The sequence below is a fragment of the Bombus vosnesenskii genome, unplaced genomic scaffold, assembly GCF_011952255.1.
Source record: "Bombus vosnesenskii isolate JDL3184/JDL3185 unplaced genomic scaffold, Bvos_JDL3184-5_v1.1 scf7180000013263, whole genome shotgun sequence".
Taxonomy (NCBI): domain Eukaryota; kingdom Metazoa; phylum Arthropoda; class Insecta; order Hymenoptera; family Apidae; genus Bombus; species Bombus vosnesenskii.
In genome coordinates, this window is record NW_022882923.1 from 5942123 (window position 1) to 5960966 (window position 18844).

At 31.4% G+C, this 18844-nt stretch overlaps 2 protein-coding genes across 13 annotated transcripts in view; both read right to left on the minus strand.

The window, feature by feature from the left end:
- The window catches only part of LOC117234792 (diacylglycerol kinase theta), a 41237-nt gene extending 37867 nt beyond the window's left edge, over nucleotides 1-3370 (minus strand). For 4 of the 9 annotated variants that reach the window (XM_033496399.1, XM_033496391.1, XM_033496384.1 and 1 more), the window contains exon 1: nucleotides 2088-3368. In XM_033496399.1, coding sequence (XP_033352290.1) covers nucleotides 2088-2223 — 136 coding nt within the window. In that variant the 5' untranslated portion in view covers nucleotides 2224-3368. Of the gene's footprint in view, nucleotides 1-2087 lie in introns of all 9 variants that reach the window. The other 5 variants (XM_033496360.1, XM_033496335.1, XM_033496377.1 and 2 more) reach the window with 2 other exon arrangements.
- Nucleotides 3371-7665: 4295 nt separating this feature from the next.
- Nucleotides 7666-18597, minus strand: LOC117231712 (AP-1 complex subunit sigma-2). Of its 4 annotated transcripts, none has more exons than XM_033490405.1 (6): nucleotides 18420-18597; nucleotides 18111-18289; nucleotides 17877-17985; nucleotides 17482-17619; nucleotides 11840-11935; nucleotides 7666-11695 (listed from the first exon to the last, which is right to left on the minus strand). In XM_033490405.1, the coding sequence occupies exons 1-5, from the start codon at nucleotides 18420-18422 to the stop codon at nucleotides 11840-11842; spliced, it is 525 nt and encodes a 174-aa protein (XP_033346296.1). In that variant the 5' UTR covers nucleotides 18423-18597; the 3' UTR covers nucleotides 7666-11695. The 4 variants fall into 4 exon arrangements, with proteins under 4 accessions (XP_033346296.1, XP_033346305.1, XP_033346321.1 ...); XM_033490430.1 differs by lacking the exons at nucleotides 7666-11695; nucleotides 11840-11935 and adding exons at nucleotides 12736-12946; nucleotides 16247-16293 and having other exon boundaries at nucleotides 18420-18594; XM_033490414.1 differs by lacking the exon at nucleotides 11840-11935 and having other exon boundaries at nucleotides 18420-18590.
- Nucleotides 18598-18844: the final 247 nt, after the last annotated feature.

Below are 18844 nucleotides of genomic sequence, written 5' to 3' on the forward strand. Positions count from 1 at the left end.
TGCCCTCGTAATTCACAATGGCTACAAGTACACTCAATCTCGATTAGTCTGATCCTCGTGTTTGATCAAACACTCTAAAAACTATACCTATGCATTTCTCATCGTACGCCGTGAATCGTAAAATTCAAGCCGATTCCAAGCGAATTAACCAAGCTGTACCTGCGGTTCGCGAAAAGCTAAAAACGCTGGAGATTGCATGGTTAATCCTGGTCGCAGGATTCGCAGGCAGGAATCGAGCCGATCGTTCGACGGTTAAACGACGCGAAATTGCAAAGTGTCCGCGGATGCTTACCCTTCACGGGCCTGAACGAGCTCTTTCTCTCGTGCACGCCCCCACACCCCTCAGCTAACCCTCTCGTCTATCTCCTTCTCTCTCCAGAGTCTATCAGCTATCCCACACCACCCCCCACGATCAATGCTTATGAAAAGGCTCGATGCGCGCGCCCTCGCCTCCGTTTCAGCTCGATTTCCCTCGACCAACTCGAAACCATTGCAATTCTCACCAACCGCCCCAAACGCACCACCCTTTTGACGACATTTGAAAGAGAGAGAGAGAGAGAAAAAAAGAGAAAAAATGAAGAAGGAAAATATGTGAAATCGGGTTGACAATGGCAACGAAGGATCGAAGAACGGCAGATCTAGGTTCTGGAGATTCTACGCGTCTTCCTGTTCGCTTGTCGCGACTCCGTGCTGCAAGGGGTAAACACTCGAACGGGAGTGTGCGCAAATCGCGACGGGGTGGGAAATGTGGCGCCTCGTTATCGGGCTCCAAAGATGGTGGGTTGCGCCAGCGAGAATCCCCGTACACGAGGAAGCAATTATGGATTCTTATGGAGAATTCTTGCAGAGGTGGATGCCCAGAGAGGGGTGGGGGCGGAAGGACCATGGAGAATTTGGGACAATTCGTAGGGGTTGGCTGGGATCCGTTGCGTGATTCCTTTGGATCTAGATGCTCGATAGTATCGAACAGCCGAGCTGAATGTCAGACGGAAACTAGGCCACGGGTTGAACATTTTCCGAGACCGTTTCGGAGTTGACGATTCTTTCGAAATTCGATGTTCCGATTAAATTTCGATGGAACTAGAGTTACTGAACGTTATCTTTAGACGAAGTAGAATACACGCAATGAGAAGCGTTGTATAGCGAAATTTTGAAAATTTATAACGTGGAAACAACGTTGCGTTGAAAGACGTGACCTATATCGTCAGAATTAACTAAAGTAAAGATTTCCTTTCTTTAACTGTGAATTAATCTATAAAATTCTTTGGGGTTTGGTTAGACTCAGATGGAAAGTTGAAAGATTGACATCCCAACGCTGCTTGAACCAAGCAACGGAACGTTCGAGTGGAAAGTTCGATTGGAAATTCGATCGAAAGACGAAAAGAATTAGCAGAGAACACAGTTCTCTGTATAAACGTGCCACTCTTTGTACACACGGTGAATGGGCACTTGCCATTCATCATTCTTGGAGGTCAGCCAGCTTCAACTTCGCACGCCGACCAAGGTTTCGGAGCCCGTGAAAAGGCGGGACGAGAGTATTCCGGCGGCAACGCGTCGCGTATTCGATTTCGTTACCGAACGTGCTCATATCGATCGGTTCTCTGTCTTGCGGTTTCTCCGTGAAAAATTTGCCCCGCGGTTCTGACACTGTTCGGAAACTCCAATCAACTTAATCGAGAGCTCTTCGTTTTCAAACGTATTTCCGCACCGAGCCATTTCCTCTTCGAACTTCTCCGCGAATCGCTACTTTCCGTTTGACCTCTACCCTAGAAGCTACGCCAGAAAACTCGATCCATAAATATAAGATACTCGCAAGATACTCGATTTTGAAAAATCGAAGATCGATGTACGAATTGAAACCAAAGTCAACCAATTCGGATTGACCGAAGAGCCCACTCAAACGTTGCCACTCGGTAACTTGAACTTCGTCTGCCGTTCGAAATCGACCAAGATGATATCCACTGTTTCCTGTCTAATCGTTATATGAATACATGATTCGCCTACGAATTATTGTATATATGAGACTTTGAGGACAAAGGAGCGATAAACAAGGACGAGGGTAGCGAATAGGATGGGTGTTACCTTACCTTCGCAGATGTACCCCTGCTGTATGAGGCCCCACAGCATGTCGGTGCAGCTATGGCAGTACGTCGGCTTGTGAAACGTTTTCTTGCTAAAGCTGTGCCCATGGCTGGCTGGAGTCTCAGCCGAGACCGACGCCATGTTCCCCGTTCCACCGCGGCACCGCTCACGCCAGATTTTCACCGTGAAGCTACACAGGGTGCGCCGCGCGTCGATGACAACATAATTACACGGCAGCCACTACGTGATCTCGAAACCGTACGCGTACATAATTGCGTTGCTGCAGCTGCACCCGCGGCTGGCTGCTCGGGTCCCTCGCGTCGTACCTTCGTCCTCGTCGTCGCGTAACGTGCCTAACACGCATTATTCCCGAAGCTGCGCCCCCAAGACCGACCGACCGACCGGCACGGCACCGTACGCGACACCGAGATTGCGTTTAATCGTGCACAAGTCAGCAGTCACTGTTTCGCGGCTGACCATCACCGTCATCGGCCGCTGCTACTGCCGCCTCCGCCTCCGCCGGGAGCTTCACTTGCGGTACGACGACGATGCGGGTGTCGCGCTCGCGCATCCAAGCCACGGACCCGTCACCACCGCCGTCCAGTGACGGAATCATGCACAGGCCAGCTGGGGCTCTCCGTAAGGGAGCCCCGTTTTATCGGGGTACCCCTCGAGTCGTTTCACCTAATTCACTTTCTTTTTTTCTTTTTATACTCTTCTTCTTACCAACGATCCTCTTCCCAATAACAACACCGTCCTCTTTTCAGGTTTCTTATATTATAACGTAGATGTACCTCGCCACACTGAATACGAATTATTCGGTCAAGTAACACGATCTTTTCTAACAAACGACGATACAATCCTTAACGTCCTAACCGGTTTCATAATAGTCTTACGAGCATCGAACGTTCACTCGAAAGTTCAAGTCACATTTTGAGGGATTTTCAATGATATCCGCGCGATCTATCGAGAAGACTAGGGCACTAGGTAACCGTGGTCCGGCGTTATCGGATTCGTGAGCGACGTCGGGATGGCGCCGCTCCACCCCACTGTACCTTCCCGACACACGGAGCCCGGAGGAGCAGCTTACGCTTCCTCAGTTTCCGTTTTCGTACACGCCACTGGCCGAGATATCGACTCACGGTGCACGCGAACAAAAGCCGAGAACCGAGGAACGCTTCGATCGGGCCGGTGCAGTGAAACGACGTCGTTTATACGCGGGCAGCAGCACACGGCTTTTCCAGGCCGCCTCGACTTGCCTCGACGACGTCAAAGCGACGACCAGCCGTCGACGCTGCTCTGCTCGCGCGCCGACGCGGCTCCGCAGCGTTCCTTTCGCGCAACGCGTTTACGTTTCATGCGTACACCGGCCATTCCATCGTACGAATCGCTCGAGGGACGAAACTCCTCTTCTTCCGTTTTGTTGCTCCGTTTTCGTTGCTGCTTCGTCGAACGCGTCCCTCGGCGTTTCTGGAAATGTTTGCAAGAAACCTTAGGGGGATGGCTGGGAGGACTGAGACTCTGCAGTGATGGATGATAATTCTTTTAGGGATTTCGTTCGTTTACTCTTTCCATTGATATTGCCTTTTAATTAGACTGTTTGGCTATTTTTCAACACTAACAGGAATTTTCTTTGCGCGTGAACAAAGCAATCGGTATCGAATTAGATTTTTCCATCCTGATGGAAGAAATACGAATTAATGATCGATGCGAGTCGTAAGCAAATTATTTGGTGACAAGGTAGATAACAGAATTACGATGGAAGGACAAATAACTAGGGTATAAGATAATTTTTGAAGTATAAATAGAGGATGTGTAACTTTCAAGTTACACGTTCGTTCTCGATCATGAACAAGATGTTGAATTCATTTTGTTATAGTATTTAATTCTCCAACATGGAGAATGATAATATGATTTTGTTTGAAAAGAAGAATAATGCTACTAAAATTACTCTGGCTGAGAAATTATAACTTGTTTTTATAAAATAATCATTTGTTTTTTAACCTTGTGTTTGCTAGTAACAGAGTTTTTATGATTAAGTATTATCGATTCGTGTAAAAGTCTGTTGGGAAAATTAGTAAAATACAAGAAATCAATATGATTGGTAAAAGTAAATGTATATACCTCCTTCCATGTTTCACTGATTTTGTCCCCATATTGATTTAATAGGACGTAGATACGCATATGTATAGTTGAAATTCGTACAGTCCGAAAAGGCAAAATAAGTTCAAATGGTAGAATAACTTGTTTTTGAGATCGCGAATCATGTATATTCGTTATCTGAAATTTTTCAGGAAAAGAAAGAAAAAATAAGAATGGTTCTTTTACCAATAAAGCGAAAGTACAAAATTGGTTCGTGAGAAATCGCGAAGGCGAAAGAACGAATATGAAGTTTCAAAATGAAAATAATAAATATTTTAAATATTGATATAAAATATAAATAATCGAACGATAATATAAACGAAAAAAATTACTTTTTCTTCTACTAACGAATAAAGGGTTTGAATTTTAATAAACGATAACAGACTAATAAGCAAATAACGAACAAATAAAAATTGACATCACTATTGGAATAATGAATAATATTTTATTCGTTATTCAAACAACATCCAGTACTATCGTATCGTTTATTCAATAGAAACTTGTATATAGTTGACACAGAAAAAAAAAAAAAAATTGATAAATTCTGATACACGGTATGAAAGCCTTACTCACACAGAACATCTGTAGTGAAATCTGCTGCGATAAGTATGAAGGAAACACGTGTTCTCAAGTAACCTTCAAAATCCCTCTTCTCAGAAACGGAGCTTCATTCAACTGAATTTTATCCTATCATTTCCATTCATTTCAAGACGTAGAATATTTTTCGCTCTTGGACTCAGAATTTTAGTCTACGTTGAGTAAATGAATATTTTTACAATATAGTAGACAATTTAAACCAGTAACGTTAAAGATCCAGAAATCATTTTAAACGTAATATAAGAAAGATACCTATGTTCAGTTACAATCATAAATGCATAAAAATTCATTCAATCTATTTGTTATAAATCTTTCATTGGTATCTCTTCACTTATAAATGTTTCAAATTATTTCCAAATAATAATAAATATAACGAGTAGATATTTTAATAGTATATCTTAAACTTTGTCCTTTAAATAGCAAATTATCGATTATTGTACTTGCGATATTTGATAGCGAATACCAAGTTTTTATATTTATTACTTACTAGAAATAATTCCTAAATAAGGAAAGAACATACACGCGACGTATTCTTCGGTCTTGTCAACTCGTTACGATTAAAATTAACGTTTTCTATCCTGCATCCTCTGAATAATGCAACATTGTTATTTGCGACATTATTGTCACCCATCATCGACTCGCTGTTGCGTGAATCCTTGAAATACGTGGTTGACAATGCACGCTGCAAACGTCGATGATGGAAAATCTCGACAGCAGCGGCGTGTATAGGATTTTTCAATGCCGGAACTGAACGAGGAAACGCATTCGCGTGTTCGTTCCCTTCATACAATAGTTTACACGCGTTCATATACGTCAACTTAGTTTAGAAAATTAGATACACGGGACAGTCGCATTCAGAGATTAATCATCCATACACACATTATGTCATCAAGTAGAAAGTTTGAAAAATTCTGTTACGAGATGAAAGACATTTTCTTAATAAAGAAGATACTCTTGCTCTCTGTTTCGTAGGAATACGATTTTCTTTCAAATGATAAAGACTCGAGCTCGTTCAATTTATTCTCCCTAAAACTGAAAAAATGTATTTTTTAATTCTTTTTTTTATGCAAAATACAGAAGAAAATGTAAGAAAAAAATGATTTTCAATCGTATGATATACCATTACAACTCGATACATTATTTTCAAAAGTTATCATAGATTAATTAGGTAAGAAACTGTAAAGCAAAATGCAATATTTTTTCTTATGTGCAGTCGAGTACAAGGAAAGTAAAACGGTAAAAGGAGCGATTTTCGAGTTTATAATGGTAGTAAAATGTAAAAGTACCATCTAAATTTCTTGATTTTTCTCTAATACGATATTTTGAAGATACGAAGAATTAGATTATCTTGAATGACCATTCATGCCACGTAGATGGCCAATTATTTTCTTGCGTGAAGTTCACTCAACATTTCATATTTCTTACACTTGAATACGGAAGAGGTATTCTTCCGGATTATTCAAAATGTCTCAATCTATTACTGCAATTTAAACAATTAATCGAAGAATTATTAAAACAATTTTACACAAAGCAGCATCAACAATTTCAATTTTCTATATTAAGAATGATATTAACAATTTCAAGTTATACTTACGAACATCCCGAGGACTTGTACTTACAATTGGCTTGGGCCATTGGCTAGGAGCGCAAAACATACTGGAGAAAAATGGATATTTTCACATCACATATTTTATTATGGACGGAGCATAAAGCATCGTCTTTTCAAATACAATATTCATAGACTTATCGTAAATACACGTTCATATGTTTAACATTGGTTCGTAGTATTGTTCTGAGAATTTTCTTTAATACCTTAATTCTGTGTACCACGAATTCTAATAATTCTCAGCGCTTAATCCCTAATTTTGATTTCTCGTTAACATAAAACACCTGTATACTACCGAAGGAAAGTTTCTTTACTATTGCGTTGCGTACGTGTAGCCATATTAAACTAACAAAGAATCTGGCGAACGTCATAAGTATTTGAAATATACGTATATAATAAAAAGTACCTAACGAGACAGAAGATAATGCAAATCATATCGATTTACGTGCACCATCGTTTATTAAATACTTAAACGCAAAATAGTCGAAGTACTTTAACTAAACATAGCCATTTTCTTCGTATTGCTTAAAACTATTCTACATTCTGTTTGGTGAAATTATATACGTAATATAAAATATAGTAAACATAGAAATAGAATTTCTAGGCAATATGCATCTTCCAATAAAATTAATATTATCGTTTTTTCAAGTTAAAAGAATCGATATTTAATTTATTTTATAATTCTGTCATTTCCGTCGTATTATTAAAAATTATTCTATTATTCTACTCGATGAAATCGTTTATCGTTATGAATTTAAAAGAAAAAAAAAACATAAAAAGAGGATGTCTAGAAAAAAATTCTTATCTAGAAGGTTAACCTTATAATTTCTAAGCCGATGTCATTAAAAATCAATATTAACAAATAAAAATAAGAATAAAAATATCCATATTGCCCAGTACGATTAAACGAAACCGAACGTTTTCATGAATCTTTCGATCGTCACTTTTCAAGTCTGATATTTAATATCCAGGCAAATAACCTTCGTATATGTAGAAAAGAAAAAAATATCATCGGTCTTTCGTTAAAAATGCTAGAAACTCAAAAAACAAACAATCTTGTGACGTATAGAAAGAAAAAATCTCAACAAGCTGGTTTAAATGTGACACATGAATACGTACGCCGCAATGTGTTTCGAGCTACCTACGTCTAAGATAAACTATAAAAAACATGTTGTTTGCGAGTATATAGTTTTCAGATATGTATAACGCATACTCTCTCTCTCACTCTCTTTTCTCTTTCTCTCTCTCTCTGTTTCTCTTGTATCAACAGTTTGTATCAATACCATGAACAAACGATTCAACGAACAGTGTTTAAACTTATTGTCCCTTTGTAAATTGTGTTCGCGACGTTGTAACTCTTAAAAGCTATTATGAAGAGAAATTTCACCGTGCGTGAATTTTTATTCTTATATTGTCAGGCTTTATTTTACTTTTATCGTGCAATAATGCCATTGTAATACTATTTGTAATCACTAGGCTGCGTATATTTATGGAAATGTTTATTTCTGCAAGTATCGCTAAAAACATAGAACCGAAACGGAAATTTGTTTCGCCTACTATCATTACGACCATTATCTTGGATATCTTAGACACATTGTACGGTGGTATCAACCACCAACAATGACGGTACAATCGGCGATAAGGTGATGCTACGTGAAGAAACCTAGCGAAGATATAGAATAAGATGCTTTCATACGTCGCTTCGTTTGTTGGGAAAATTAAGCTTGTACATTCGTCGGACATACTTCAATAAAATAGGTCGAAGGTACGTAATAAAAGTTTTTTCGCTTTGTTTTCAAGAACGATAAATTAGTAAATTTATCGCGCGCCTGTACCAGGCTAATTGTTCGCTAAGTATGTTCAAACTTTATCTTCTTGAAAGGGAAAATTTTATTTCGCGTGTGCAACAACCTGCTGCTAATTGTTCACTCATACTTAGTCGGATAATTAACCAAGTTTAACTCGACAAATTTTCAAACCAATTAGTTTCTTTCTCGATTTTCTTGAACACGCGTCAACGATCTTTATTCCGCATTTTCGACTCGCTGTTTCACGTAGAATCAACCAATAGCAGACTGCGCCATAGTCTCTGAAACACCGTATATACTTTGGTACATTATATGGATTTTCGCATTTTTAGATGTCCCATAAACGCATAAAAATCCGCGACCCAATGATTACTGTAAAACATTTGATTTCGTTTGTTCGATTTCATTAATCTTTAATGTTGAAAAACGTATTGAGACAAACCTTCATCCATGACAGCCTTTAAGAGCGCAATATTCACCGAGATTAATATGAAAAATTTGTCGATCGGCGAACGTTTCCATAATCGATAAACTATGGTTCTAGTAACGATACAAACTTGCATGCCTGGGAAATTTTTTACATGCTTCCGTTTAAACATCGATTTCTTCCGTTCCTTTGTTCGGGACGTACATATACGCGTGAAAACAAGAATTGGCGATAAAACCGCGCGCAAAACTATTTCGGTAAGACGAGAATGATAATCGACAGGAACATGAATATCTTTTATCATCGCCAGCGCCGAAAAAATACTACAAGATGATGTTTATATCGAAATCGATATCCTCGTCAGTGATTTTCAGTTAGTCTACAGGGTGGCCGATTTTAATTTACAAGTTTATTTGGGAAAGTACGCTGGGTTGAATGGAAAATTTCAGCAACTTTATCATATAGTACATGGCGCGATCTTAATGGACAGGTTGTAAATAAAATGAATTTTTAACTTGTCGATAGATAAATAAATTTTATGGAAGGTAAGATATGCAATTTTGTTTAAACATTTGTAAGCAAGCAATTGTAAATTTTGAAATAATATTATATTTAAGACGACGAATACGACTCTTTATCTTTGTTTTTCCCTTACTCGAAAGAACGAAGGTAGAATCTTTTTCACTGAAATAACAGATTCATATAACGCATACGTAATGTATGTATATATGACTGATTTCGTGAAATACAGGTATTCTCGATGTGTTGAATTCTATTTTACAAATCTGCAAATCCTTGAAAATCCATTTTATCCTTTTCAACGCAGCTTATTTTCCGCAATAACTTCATTTATATGGTAAGATAAATCATCCTATATGAGACGAATGATAGATTGCGCAATCGTTTGGCGAAAGCTACGATTATTAAGTGCTCTTCTATCCTTTCGCTTATAATTAATCAATTCAACAAAATTTTAAGAAATTTTGCAGCATATCCGGTTTAAATTCGCGAAACGAGGTATTTTTCTAATTCTTAAAAAAAAAAAATGATATTATACAAAGGATTTTATAATAATGCAATTTTTTTTTGCAAGCTTTGCAATTAGCCGCAGTAATTTCGAAATGTCGTTATATAATATTTTCTGTAATTTATTAATTATTCATTAATTTTTCTTTTAGCTTCATTTCTAAGCTATTATAAGTATTCTTTTGAATTTACCAAAACTTTTACCTATGTAATAGGAATAAATGTATAAAGAAACAGTCTTCTTTAAATTCATTCTACAACCAAAATTTTAGATATAAATCACGTTTTGCATATCGAATTTTGATAAAAAATATATATAGGAAAGAAAAACAAAAATAGCTAATTTTTACACGTAAGAATGTAAAAAGCATTATGTGACACACGATCAAGCTGGATATGCTGCAGAACTCTTATACAAATAGTACAATTGAACATTCAACTATTAATTATAACAAGGAAAATTTCTTCATTTAGCGATAACGATTACTGAAAAATTTACAACGTACGTATGTAGTTATCTCATCAGATTTCAACGATAACAAAACATTTCTATTGATTTTCTTTTAATTGTGCTATGTCTTAAATAATATTTTCGAAGGATTATAAATTTCACGTGAGGATATTATATTTTATTTAAGAGAAAAATAATTATTTCGAATATATAATCGCAAATCTTCAAGAAGAAATTTTCTCCTTCAAGAGCAATATATTTGTTGTAATTCAGTATTTGACTAAACATAAATTTGAAATATTCGTATAAAATGAGTCCTTCAAATTCTAATTGTTCTGTTCATATTTCAATTATATACCTTGTTTCTAACAAAACGTCACGTTTACTTTTCCTTCAATTTCAGTTTGATTTTACTCGAACGATTGGACTACTTTTGAGCGTATGCTTGAAAACGTCGTCAAACTTATTGACTATTATTTATACGTAAAACATAAGAATATGATCATCGATTAATTATTGATAAAACACGACGACCTTTCGTAATACTTATACATACTTCAATCCCCCCAAAAAAAGAATAAATGTAAATAGAATTTCGATAAGCACCTCACGAACGATACATTAATACACGTATAGCGACAATATTATCGAATATTCTTTAATTATTTGACCCTTTATGTATAAACAATGTAATAAAAATGATTTAATAAGAAGGAAATATAGCAGTTTATGTAATGAGATTTGCTTGTATACCAAATATGGTTTGAGAATTAAATTGTATTATTTTCGTTACTTATAGATAAAGTCATCTTGGATGAAAAAAATAGTATATTTTTACTAAAATATCATAAAATGTTAATCATACAAACAAATATACTAAATGCAATTTATAGGAATACAATGTAATAAATGCAAAATAAAATATGAAGAGCAAACTGTTTTACAGATTTCTTTCAAGCATATAAAATTTTAATTTCTTAAGTATTATACAACAATATAATAATTCTATCAACAAAATTATAAATTTTAGTTCCAAAGCTTTAATTATACCAACTTCTTTGCATACATATCAAAGATAAAAGAAGAAATTATGATAAGAATAAACATTGTATCACTTCAGAAAGCAAATGAAACATAAAGGATTAAATAATATGTCAATCTGGAAAGACATACATACATATATGTATATGATATATATGTATATAAGTAGTATAGTACTGCTAGTATTTTAACAAAGAGAAACAATATGTCTGGTTTTTAACGTTTTATAGAGTAACTACATTTCATTGACTACTCAAACAGCGATTATAATTTTTTCAATATAATTACATTTTAACTTATAACAGAAACATGACTTTAATTGAAAAGCTTAATTTCAATTCGTTAATGTCTCTGCAGTACCATACTCTTAAATCTAATTGAGAAAGCTTGTCGTAAATAGAATTCTGGAATGTTGAAGCAGCATTGTAACATACCACTTACGTTATGCTGGATATATTGTTTAGGAAGTATTATCCCAGACCATGGTCCTCGAAGAAACCTTGTGGAGTTTCCTCCTGAAACATATGAATAGTATTATTACATTAAAGATCCATACAAAAAGTACATCTACGGATATGAAGAGGGATCAATTTCTTTGATGCTGCATATTATCATATAATGCAAATATACATAATGAAAATATATAAACAAACACGTACCTAGTTTGTAATTAAGTAATCTCCTTGATGCAGCTTCAAATGGTGAACTGAACCCTTTTCATATAACTGAGTATATACTTGTATGGATACACAAAGCTGCACAAAGCACATGTTCATTTATTGCTTCGTTTAAAATGCTTAAGCATCAATCAAAGAAATATCTGTATTGCATGCTGCATACAGAATGTCTCTGTATTTATAATTAAGTGTAGATATTGTAAACTTGACGAAGTTTAACGAAAATTCTTTCTAACAAAGAGTGAGTAAATAAAAATTCTAATATCTTTATTTTATGTATAAATAAATCAAGATATATCTTATTAAAATCTGAAAGGGTAAATACAGTAGCAATAAATACATAAATGGGTTAATTACATGGAAAAGGTAGTATATAATTTTGTATACAATTGTGTAAAAATTTCTTTGTATACATTTATTATGGGTATTATTATATACTGTGTTAAAGTTATAATATTAAAAATTGACACTGTTTATGTATATACACATGTACACATATAAAAGTGATACCTTCAAACATTCACCTCTAATTAGATACTGAAATAAATACCTTTATGAAGACAAATATAATACTATATAACATGTCACAGAAAAAATCCTTATGCATTAAAAAATGATGTATACATTATCTAAACACTTTTTTTCTATTTACACATAAAGAAATAATAATTTCTCAAATGTGCATTACTTTATTGCCATAGTATGAAGCTAATTTTATTACCTGCTCAATAATAAAATGAAAAGCAATTTCGTAATTAAGATGAATCTCTATAATGTATATATATAGTTTTCTATGATGTATATATATATATTATACACATGAACTACATGAATATTACTATTAAATCTATCTGTGTCTATAAAAAATATACTAATGTTCAAATACTAAATTTGTAAGGGTTGTCAATGATAAAAAATTGATGCTCAATAACTATAGAAAAAGTAGAGATGTATGATGGCATCATGCAGCGGATGAGTCTGCTCCGGATCTTGATTCATGTGGGCTGACAGATTGGCCATGGAGGGCATGCAAGAACGCAGCACCTACAAAAGCCCTATCTCCCGCAGGGCACCTTCCACAGCTTCATCCTTCCACAAACAAACAAATATTCTAACTAATCTTTAGTGTATTTCTAGATATGTCCTTAGTAATGGAACAATAATCTTGAGCTAAATCTTAGTAATAAATTTTATCTTACAAAATATATATAGTAAGAGTAATATAGTATCAAAATAAAAATAAATTTTATCTTACATGATATTTTACAAAGAATAAAATATGTTATAAAATATTCTGAAAACCAAAGAACAAATTGAAATTTCTTAATCAGAACACTTTATTATCTCACTTTAATTAGTACCTAAATGAAATAAAGTCAGCAAAACTAACAATAAATGGCATGTTGATAAACTAAACATGCATTTTGATACTATGTATTTACTGCAACTTTCGTACTTATTATTTTTTGTTTTTGATTCAATATGGTGTTAGGATTGTTCTCTTCTAGTATAATTAAAATACGAAATTAAAATAAATAAAATTATAAACTCACTATTATATTTTATGATATTATTAATATAGAAATTTGAACCAAAGATTTAAATATGATATCCCAATTCTAAAAATTCCATAATACAATTAAGCTACTACGTAAAAAATTTGGTAACATTACCACAAAAGTTTCTGTTAATACATCACAAAATATAACATTTACTTTGTGTAACAGACATTCCAAATTGTATTCTAAATTAAAAATAAATCATATAATAATGCTAGAATCTAACACATCCTTTACATATGTAAAAATAAAACTATAACATAATACAAAATGTTGTTAAAAATGTCATCTATCACTGACGCTAAACTGTTTAACATTTAAACAAAACATAATTAAGAAAAATTACCTTATATGAACCAGTGCCTACGAATAAATAATATCCATTGATGTTTTCATTATTCTTATGGTATAGTATCTTATTGAAATAAAATAAACAAATGTTATAAATCTATAAGATGGAAATCTAAAAAAATAACGAACATACAAGCATACTTCCGCAATGTAGGAACTTATCATGAATACCATTTAAGACATCATGTGTATCACAATCAATATCATTACATAAAATCATTAACATAATTGACCATGATTGATATTTATTACAATTTAGAAATATATACATACATTTCAATAACTACTTATGGACAACAGCATTTCCATAGCATCATACCCTTTAAGGTAAAGCAACTCTTTTTATAAGTTATAAACAATTAAATTACGCTATCACTTTTATCAAAATAAAAAGAATAAACTCAATATTATTTAGCAATATTTATTTTGGTTATCATTATATTACTCAATGCATGCATAGTATCAAAATAAAAATAATAAAATACCAAATTTTTATGCAAGAAAATATTAATATTTGAAAGGTTACCTTAAACAAATATAAATAAAACAATTTAAATATAAAATTTAGTGGAATTCTACTAATTCATATTATTTTTTGTAGCTTTTTTTTTATGATAAAAATACGTTTTAGAATAATGGTATGTAATATAATCATTTTTATTACGAGTTATGTCATATGATTTATATTACGTTAGACAAAACCTGCTATAGACTAGAAACAATGATTTTAAAAAGGGAAGAAGAGGACTTTTTGTACACACGAAGGAAATCTTCGAAATTTCATGGAATACAAACTATTCGACTTATCGATCTAAAAATGTTAATTTTTTGTAAAAAATTTCGGCTTTGATGTTTTGTGTTTCACTACTGCGATATTTTAAAGATTTGGCACTTAATGTCTTAATAATAAGATATTTTTCTATTATTTTGGTTCAAGATAAAAACTTTTATTGTACACATTTACCAAATTTTAAATCAAACCATCTATTCACTTATTCAGTTTATGCGAAATCATACAAAAAAAAAAGTAAATGTAAAATAGTGAAAATCAATAAAATTAATGTTCTGACCATTGAATGCATTGGTCATTTCAATATTTGTATTATTTATTATATAGCAAAAATGTTCAAACGTTGATGTTCAATGAAAAGAGGATAAGGCTTTTTTAAAATCATTCAAATGGAAATTTTCATTATTTTCCTTGTAAGAACAATTTTTTTATGAAAAATACCAAATAGTATCCAAAACTTTATTGCAAAAATTACGATGTAAAGTTAATAATAAATGTTTATAATACCATCATTTTTACAAATTTTAAAGAAATACTTTAGGAATATAGTTTTGAAATCCCAAAACGTAAGATATACAGAAAAGAATTAAATTGAAATTGAACTTGGAAGTTCAATCCCATTAAATTTATCTTAATACACGAATTCATCCTTTATCAATGTTAAAAATCGTATTTCTTAAAAAATTTTAATTCCCTTTCTATTTCTAATAATATTATTTAAAAATATCTTTAATTTATTTTATATATTAGTTAAATACTAATTAATCTTTGTTGTACAAATATTATGAAGTTATATTCTTCTATATATGATACTTCAAATATTTTTATGTAATTTATATACAGTGTTATAAATTTCATTTCAGGAAGTATGTTACATAATATATATATATTTATTTTTGCTTCATAAACTAGAGATCTGTTGTATATATAAAAATATTATTGATTGTATGAATTTTTAATTACTAGGTTAAGATAATTTTTATCTTTTTGTTCTAGCATAAATAAAACAATATATTCTCTGAAATACATTTAAAGTAACGAAATAGATCTTTATAGAAATACTAATACACCTAAAAGTGCTTATACATGTATATATATATTTTCTGTTATTTTTATACTGTTATTCCCATAATCATAAAATATAATAATTTTAAAAGTGCACATTTAAACTACATTATTTAAAAATATTTCGAATGTAACTAAATTTCGAATGTATTTGCAACATGCCAAATAAAAAGCAAAATATTTTTTTCTAAATGTGTACTAAATTTTTAAAACTTTAAGACAGAAAAATAATTTTGTTATAGTGATATTATGTCTTATTAATATTTTAATAGAAAATACTATAAGTTAATTATATTAGAAATAATTACAAAATATTTAATAATTTTATAATATTTACTTGCATAATGCAGATTTATTCTCATACAAATAGCTAACTATTTTTTTTAATGTAGTACTACTGATTTGCTTCAGTCTAAAAGGTACTATTTTATATAAAGGAACATTTGAACCAGAAACAATATATTATCATTAATTTTGTAAATTATGTCATATTACACAATGTTCTATGACAACATTTGATATTAAAATATGGCAACGGTTCTTTATATGTTTAACTTTATCACTATAGATATGCTGTTGCGTACATTATGAATAAAAATTCACAACATGTGTAAGCCCACTTACATTAAAGAGAGAATAAGCGTATAAGCATTCTATGCACACAGCATTAGCTATAAAGAAAATATAAAGTTACAATACTTTTAAATACAAAATATATCTATATTCATCTATGCATAATATTTTACTTAATATTATTGAAAAAAATAAGCAGACACTTTTTATGCTTTCCTGATTATACAATATATATAACTAGGATTATTTTATGACACATTATATTGAAAAGAAATGAATCACATTCATGATTCATAATAGTATAGAGTATTCTTCATGATTGCATGTACATATTAATAATATCTATAATATGGATTTTTCGAACTAAACATATATCAATAATTACATACAACACACCTCAAACATTAATAAAAATTTTAAGTATTTCATAACAGACTACATAAAAGAATAGAATTATTTTCAGATTGCAAAGATATATAATATATGTAGCACATAAAACATATGGAAATGTGAAAAAATATCAAATAAAAAAAAAACAACACATGAATATTTAAAATTAAAAAATTACATTCCATCATGCAATTTAGATATTACACTGTTAATAAACATTAAAATATCATTATAACCCAGTTTCTCCAGACAGTAAAATAATGCAGTAATTACTTTCACATAAGAAGATTTCATTGATTTAGATTTTTCCCATCTATATGTTCTTATTTTGAATATTCTGTTAAGTATTAATAATAATTGTTTACTACGCTATGTACATTTAAAGTTAAATGTAAATTTTTTCTTATATGTAAATATTAATATGTAATCTTTACATATAAAAAAGGAACTGTAAACATATATATATATATATAATAAAGTATTATTACGAGTTGAGCTTATATATCATCACATTATTTTACCCAGAATAAACAGGCTACAAACATGCTCCACATATATATCAGCCAAGAGGTTTTAATACTTTTTATATGTACCTCTTAATCAGTGTGAAATTTGATTATTTTAATAAGAGTGTTACACACCAACTATTGATGGTTAAATATATTGCAAGAGTCGTTTTAACGAATCTTCAAATATTAAAATACTAATATATAGTTATGAGAATATAACAAAAATTGCAAAATATTATTAATTTTCTTAAAGAAGAAAATTAATAAAATAAAAAATATGTATAGGTCAAAATGACTCTGTAATATTACTAGAAAGTAACAGAAGAAAATTATAATATCGTTAAAAAGGACAAGTCACAACTCAATGGGTACATCCCCATAACTAACCTCCTGTAGTAAATCCTGAGCTGCAATGGCTTTTAAAACATTTTTTTTGCTAGTCTCTTGAATTTCACCACCAACCAATAATTCGTCTAAGATGAAATATGCTTTTTCAAAGTTGAAAATTATATCTAGTTCACAAACCTAGTAACATATTTAAAATGATATTAAAGTTTTAATCTCCTCACCTGCATAAAATAAAATAAAAATAGATATCATTTTAACTACAAATTTCTGTATTAAAATACAATATAATGTTTATATTAATACTTTTGTAGACAATATTAATAAATATATTATATACAGAAAAGTGTAATAATGAATTTTAAGTAAATATGTATTCCAAAAATTACATTTAAATATATCTTATTATAAAAAAATACAATTAAGTTCATACTCACACTTCCAAAGTATTTATCCAATAGTTCGACATAACGATGTATAATTTCTAATGTTAATAATTCATTATCATTTTGTTCTATTGCACAACAAAAATATAAACTGGCATATCTGAAAAACAAATAAAATATGAAAATAATTTGCTGTTCAAATGCTATCGATGAACAGAGTAAAATTTTCATTTACTTCAACAAAAACTTGTTATTCTTGAAAAACATAATGTAATTGTGATATACCTTTTATAGACAACCTTAACATCCTTCCATTCTAAGAAACTTGACATTTTTGGTTTTCGTGCTAATATTGTAGTAATTAATTCTCGAGTAATCTTTTTCTTCAATTTATCAGGATGGGCCACATACCACTTTTGTAAACGCAATTTTCCTTGACGACTGAATAATAACATAAATTGCATCTAAAAGATTTAACCATTTATATGTATACATATATATATATATATATAATTTAAAAATTATCTAAGATACCATTAATAAGTTTTGTTTAGTTCTCTTCGTGTAAGGATAAAAATAATAATAACTATTTACCATTTTGAAATAAGTCCGCTTTTTAACAAAACAATTCCAAAAGAATTCACAGCACTTTTCGATAAATCACAATACAAAGTCTACTCCAATTTCCAATTTTGGTATGTGTAATTCGTGCACATTTAATCACAGGTTTTTACTAGATGGCGCTGATATGAACGAAGGAAATACGTCATAGTCATGTGTAATTTGAATTTGTCAAGGAAGAAAATATTTATTACAAAACTATGCAAAATATCATATAGAAGAGATAACGTATATTAAAACCATATTGATATAAATAAAGCAAGAAATAATACGTACAAATTAGTAGTGAAGTAACTCATATGATTTTAATATTATAGTACAAACAATTATACAGTTGATAATGAAGAATATTAATAAAAGTTTAATTAATAGAAGTTTTACGATTAAATAATAATAAT

Coding starts and splice junctions, on each gene's coding strand:
- LOC117231712 (XM_033490405.1), bottom strand. Junction 17,986..18,110: donor GTTAAGGTTGTCTATAAAAG/GTATATCACAAT, acceptor TTTGTTTTTCAG/ATATGCCAGTTTATATTTTT. Junction 17,620..17,876: donor TGGATAAATACTTTGGAAGT/GTGAGTATGAAC, acceptor ATATGTTACTAG/GTTTGTGAACTAGATATAAT.